Source organism: Limanda limanda, chromosome 8 (assembly GCF_963576545.1).
Source record: "Limanda limanda chromosome 8, fLimLim1.1, whole genome shotgun sequence".
In the NCBI taxonomy this organism is placed as follows: domain Eukaryota; kingdom Metazoa; phylum Chordata; class Actinopteri; order Pleuronectiformes; family Pleuronectidae; genus Limanda; species Limanda limanda.
The window spans coordinates 5,969,304-5,975,538 of record NC_083643.1 but is presented as its reverse complement, the minus strand read 5'-3'; the positions used below and the strand labels follow the sequence as shown (position 1 = coordinate 5,975,538).

At 42.3% G+C, this 6,235-nt stretch overlaps 1 protein-coding gene across 2 annotated transcripts in view; it reads right to left on the bottom strand.

Annotated features, from left to right (window-relative positions):
* The window catches only part of LOC133008779 (fibroblast growth factor 23-like), a 1,896-nt gene extending 75 nt beyond the window's left edge, over positions 1–1,821 (bottom strand). Inside the window, exons 1-4 of one of the 2 annotated variants that reach the window (XR_009680522.1) lie at positions 1,533–1,821; positions 1,119–1,222; positions 471–1,024; positions 1–355 (exon numbers count right to left, since the gene is read on the bottom strand). The exon at positions 1–355 is cut by the window's left edge and continues 75 nt beyond it. Coding sequence is in view for 1 of the 2 variants with exons in the window: in XM_061076084.1 (XP_060932067.1) it covers positions 608–1,024; positions 1,119–1,222; positions 1,533–1,725 (714 nt within the window). In the remaining variant the exon portion in view is untranslated. Of the gene's footprint in view, positions 1,025–1,118; positions 1,223–1,532 lie in introns of both variants that reach the window. The other variant, XM_061076084.1, reaches the window with a different exon arrangement.
* Between the last annotated feature and the right edge of the window lie 4,414 nt (positions 1,822–6,235).

Sequence of the window (6,235 nt, the reverse complement as noted above, 5' to 3'; positions counted from 1 at the left end):
TAGGATCATTTAACACGTTTCAATAAATAAATATGTTGCTACTGTTGGTGTCCGGCACCTGATATAATTGGATCCTGTTAATGAATGAACAACCATATGCACAGGTTGTTTTTTCTTTTTCTTTTTGGTGTATAAATATTCATAATTACTTACAGATTATACATTTATTTTACATATGTAAAATAGACAGTGCCCCAAGTCTGATCCGGGGTTTAAACTTCAACCCACACAGGAGGTCAAAGGACGACAGGAAACTGGAGCAAACTCGCCCAAATGTTGTCTGCTGTTCAAACAGAAGCGCTGTGATGTAACCGGGTTCGAGTCCGTTTGTGGAAAAGCTCCGTTCAAACCAAACCTATGAAAAGAGAAACACTACTCAATGGTTTGATGAAACATAAGAAAAGAGAAACACTATGAAACTCTTTGTCTTTTCTCAGAAGTTGTGAAATATTGACCTCTCTGGGAATCACCTCTAACGTGAGCCTGGCTCCATCGGTCGCAGGACGAGAATCTACCGACGTCCATCACGCCAACAAACGTAAAGTGAGTTCTCAGAACAATCATAACCACCTGCACCCCCCCCCCCCCTCCTGATTCAGTCAGTGTCTCAGTCTTGCTCGGGCCGGTCAGCGATGTTGGTCTTGACGGGACTGACGGGCCCGTTGTGCTGCAGGACCCTCAGGGGGTCGTCACAGGACGTGATGGTCTCCTTGGACACGGCCCCGGCCTGGTCCGGCTCAGTCGGCTCCTGAAGCGTCTCTTTGTGATCCTTGGCAGAAGGGTCCGGGAGCGAGTGTGTTCTTAACGGATCGGAGGGGTTCACCTCCTCGCTCCTCCTCTGTCTCCTCACCGAGGAACCCAGGAGCGTCTCCAGCCCCCCCGAGGAGGCCTCAGCTTGACCCCGGTGAGCGGCCCCCTGCGGTTTGAGCCGCTTGCCGCCGGCTGCAGAGTAAAACACGTCCCGGGGGTTTGTCAGGTCCAACCAGATCCGCTGGAAGAGGCAATCTGCTCGATCCTTCTGCCTCTGTTTGGTAAAAGCAGACAAACGCAGGATATTTACAAACCGTTTTCCCCCTGCAGCCATTTTTTCTTTTGACCTCACTGAGGTAAATACTCACAGAGACGTGCAGCTCTCCCTCCAGGTCCACACAGAGAAACCGCTTTCTCCTCAAATCAAATATTGACACAAAGTTGCTTGTGTCTGATCTCACTGGCAAAACAACTGTAAGAAAACAGGTTCAAATACAACACCGTTAGTAATAAAAGAGAAACACTGTGTCTCTGATGTTTCTATATGACACTTTATATAATGAGAGAAGGTTTAGAACAGTTTCAAAGACTTTTAGAAAGTCACATTTAACACATTATTCAAACTAGATTTTCAAACTTTATTCTCTATTTAAAAGTTTTTTGGGAACATATATGTAAAGCATGATATTGCTCTGAGAAATGAACTGGATACAAGTTTAATTCATTTAATATCAATCAGGCTTTTCATTTGTCATTTTCAGTGAAAGGAACTCAGCACTCACCTAGAGAGTCTCTGCCTCTTCTCATTGATCCACTGAGTTCTATGTGAAGCCGAGCCGGACCAGCCGGGGGGGCCGTGTGCGTTCTCCTGTGGTGTGGTCGCTGCTCTGCCGAGTCCCGAGGCCTCGGCCTACAATCCACCAGTACAGACACCAGTACGGCTGTCAGGAGGAGTGAGAGGAGAGCCGGGTGCATGGTCAGCCGGGATGCTGGGCTCGCTGTAGCAGAGCAAGTGATCAGGATGGTGTGTGTGTGTGTGAGGGCAGATAGTGGAGGAGGAGTAGGAGGAGAAAGTCCAACAGGTCTATTTAAGCACAGGGTCAATAAACTGGCTAACTCATTGACCAAATGACTGAGAGCCGGCCTGTTTATCCGTGGTTAAGGGTTGCCTGCGGGCAAATTCTTCCAAACTCAAACCACTAAGACACAATCTGATTAGTTATTGCTCTGACTGGCACCTTCACATTCAAAAATAAGTCTTTCTCTGCCAAGATGTTAGAATCCAAATTCCTCTTTTCTTTGTTCAAACCTTAAAAACTACATATAGATAGATAGATAGATAGATAGATAGATAGATAGATAGATAGATAGATAGATAGATAGATAGATAGATAGATAGATAGATAGATAGATAGATAGATAGATAGATAGATAGATAGATAGATAGATAGATAGATAGATAGATAGATAGATAGATAGATAGATAGATAGATAGATAGATAGATAGATAGATAGATAGATAGATAGATAGATAGATAGATAGATAGATAGATTACTTTATTCATCCCCGAAGGGAAATTAAGTCGTCATAGCAGCCGGTATATTTGAATACAATAAAATACAATACAACAGAATAATATAAAAAATATTGAGGTAGAAAGAATAAAAAACAGAAAAAAACGATAAATAGGAAGATAAGGTGCAGTGGCAAGATGATGGTAATACTACTGATGATATGATGGTAATGTTATTGTTGACAGTTGACAGTATATATATGTACAAAAATAGTACAGTATATATAGTATATAATATATAACATAATATATATTTATATATGATAGTAATTATACCAATATAATAGCAGTATATTGTAATAATGGCAGCAACAGTATATATAATAATAATGGTAATATAATAATAATAATAATTATAACATGTACACATGTATAAATATGTGTATATAGACTTATATATACAAAGAATATACAGAGAGTATTATATAATATGTGACATATAGTAAAGGTATAAATATAAGTATTTGACTATACAACAGATAATATAATATACTATGAGTGTAAGAATATGTAGACAGAGTCTGCAAATATAAGACAAAGATTAAACCTGTAAGGGGTCTGGAGAAGGAGGAGGAAGAGGCAGAAGATGTGAGAGGAGGATGGAGATGGTTTATCATCAAGAGAAAGAAGTGACGAACCTTAAGCCAGAAAAACGTCATGTGTACATTTGAGGTGAATCACTGGAGCATGTGTCACAGTTTGCTGAGGGACGTCCAAGGTGAGTGACTCATTGCTGATTAATTAACTGTCCACACTTCCGCCGCCCCTCCCTTCCTGTCACTGATGTGCACACCCTGCCTCCACGACCCCAACGCGTCCTAACCTCTGACAACTCTTTATTCAAGTCCCTGAAAAGTTGACATTCTGTGACGTCAGACTTTATTTTACTCCACGGCAACAACATCCATATTCACATTCAAGTGTAGTACGAGGTTTTTATAAACTGTTGGTGGAACATTCCTGAGAAGCTGCGAGAGAAACTTGTGATGGTTTATATTTACAGTGTGGACGTGAATTGGTATTTAGAGAAGCTGTGAAAATGTAAACGCCTACTGCAGCGCATATTAATGACCAGAGGCTCAAGTGGAAATGTTGAGTCCCATCACACGAGGAAGACGTGTTAAGGCGGCAGCAGCAATATTTTACTTATTGATGAGGACAGGCAGCAGTGACTGGAATGAAGGGGCGTCACTTTATTTTGAAGGTCTCCTATTGTTTCTTAAAATCCGGCGTTTAATTCCAATATTCATTTTCATTCCTCTTCAAATCTTATTTCTATATCTTATATTTACATTTACATGCCTCATAGGGATTAAACGTGTGTAGAACATGTGACATCCTATGCATCATCTTTGTATCGTTGAAAACTTTATTCTCCATATTGACTAAGTTTTGTTAATCACGTGCAAACTCTACTCAGACTAATTGTGTCACTCTGCTTTTAGCATTTTAGCATTTAATTTAAATTAATTTATTTGAATTGCACTGATTAAACAGACTCTTTAATATCTGTAATCACTTAAAGTATTTAAACTAAATCAATGTTTGCACTAATTCTGTTTCCAGCTACATTTACATTCACTGCAAACGTCTCTGTTGTACTCTTCATGTGGAGTTTCACCAATAGAGGGCGCCACACACCAGCTCATCCTCTCCATGGGAGACATCTTCACTCCAGCTCGTCGTTTCTCTTCAGTCTGTGTCACTCAGAGTCAAGGAAATAACAACAGCTTTTACAAAACCTCTTTAATTATCATCTCAGGAATACAGTTGACTGCTGTGCACAGCACATACGTACAAAAATAAAAGGAAAACCATTTGCAATATAGTATTTTACTTACTCGTCATCATTACTCGTTTTTTTCAGAAACAAAATGATTGGAGAAGTCTGTTGTTTCAAACTAACTTACAATCATTTCAATAATCGGAACTAAGGCAGAAGGTGAGGTATATGTTAAAAAAGAGGAGGGGGACTCAGAGGAAGCACTCTCCCCTCAGTGCAGGAATAGAAAACTGAGAGAGAAACACAAAGGCTGCTGGCACACAGGGACACACACACACACAAACACACAATCACAGACACACACACAGACCTCCGGTTCCCTGTGAACCAACACATTTTTAAAACCAGCTGAACAGGTATGATGAGCACAAATGGCAAAATCCAGACACTGGATCCTTAATCAAAAAGTGGTGACACATACCTCGTCCATTCAGAACAACACATGCATGAAGGAAGTAAGGGTTCATGTAGAAAAGATGACATTTGACTTCACCGTTAACGATGCACCTTCTCTCAGTCGCTGCTGAATCACATCATACGACCTGTTATTATTTTTCTGTCGATATAACTTCATGCTAAAGCTGTGGAGCTCGTCCTGTTTCCTTCAGACGTTCGGTTCTCCAGCTCTCAAGCGGATCTAAGCTACGCGGCTGCAGGTGTAAACAATATCAACTTTCATTTCACACAGTACCAATGCATCTCTCGTCTGGAGGAGCCACTGGGACTTAACCATTTCACCATTGTTGTGCTGACAGTGTCCTCTGAAACATAATAAATCAAATAAATAGACAGTAGTGGACACAGACTTGTCATCACCGCAGGAAGGTGTGACCTTGTGTGTCAGCATCTTCCCCCCCGGCTCAGTAAATTGCACTGTTTTAATAAAATTGCACCTTTTTGTACATTTTGACAAATCAGCCCCAAAAACATTTTTAAATAAAAACTTCTCCGATCGATTCTTCAGTGAAATCGTCCCAGACAAACCTACAGGTGACGTGATGAAGGCTGATCAGTGAGAATGAGTGATGACATGCTCGAGACCCCAAACAAATGATCAGTGGTGTCAGTGCTCGAAAAGACAAATCTACAAACATCTTAAAAGCCCTCTTAAATCACAGTATTCACACAATGTTCACTGGAGTGTCCTTTGTCCTGGAAGCGCTTGATTCTCGTTTTGTTTATTTATTACCACACTCAGTGCTCTCGTCTCAGCAGCAGCTTCTGAGTTCACATCCCAGTCCACTGAATTGATCTGATACCATCTCCACTGTTGCTATGGCAGAGACGTTACAGGACTAGACTCACACACACTCACTCACACACACACACACACACACACACACACACACACACACACACACACACACACACACACACACACACACACACACACACACACACACACACACACACACACACACACACACACACACACACACACACACACACACACACACACACACACACACACACACACACACACACACACACACACACACACCATCGCTCACTGGGCCAGTTCCAGTGATGTCAGACCAGGAGGTGAAACACTGGGATCAGACGGGAGCTGGATCTGACCGAGTCTTGCTACTTTCTCTAAATCATAGTTCACCGAGCTGGCCTGGCCGGTACTTTGCTATTTACAGTCGAGTATTGCAGGTCAAGTAGTGAAATTTCAAAATAAAGGTCAAGATCACCTCATTTCATCATCACAAACACACACACAACATTGCACATTAAAGACAACTCCTCTCGAGCTTCGTAAAGTTATAAGTGGTTAAAGATGGACCTGAAAACACGTCAGTGACCCTTCATCTCCGACCTTGGTACAAACGTTGCTCAGACGAATGGGAACAGGAATCCCGGCCCCCCCCCCCACCGCTGCCTGTGTGACATCAAGAGACGAGGGGCCGCAGGTCTGACGCTCGGGTATTTGAACCACGCATGATCCGCATCCTTGGCAAGTTACACAAACAACCAGCGCCACATGCTTGACTCCCAAGTCCGCTGTGCCTCATCGCTATCTTCAACTCTGCCCCCCCCCCCCCAACCCCTCTCCCCCCTCTCGTCTCCACACTGGAACTCTTCAGTCTGACAGAGAAGCGCAGGCAGGGGATTGAATTCAAGT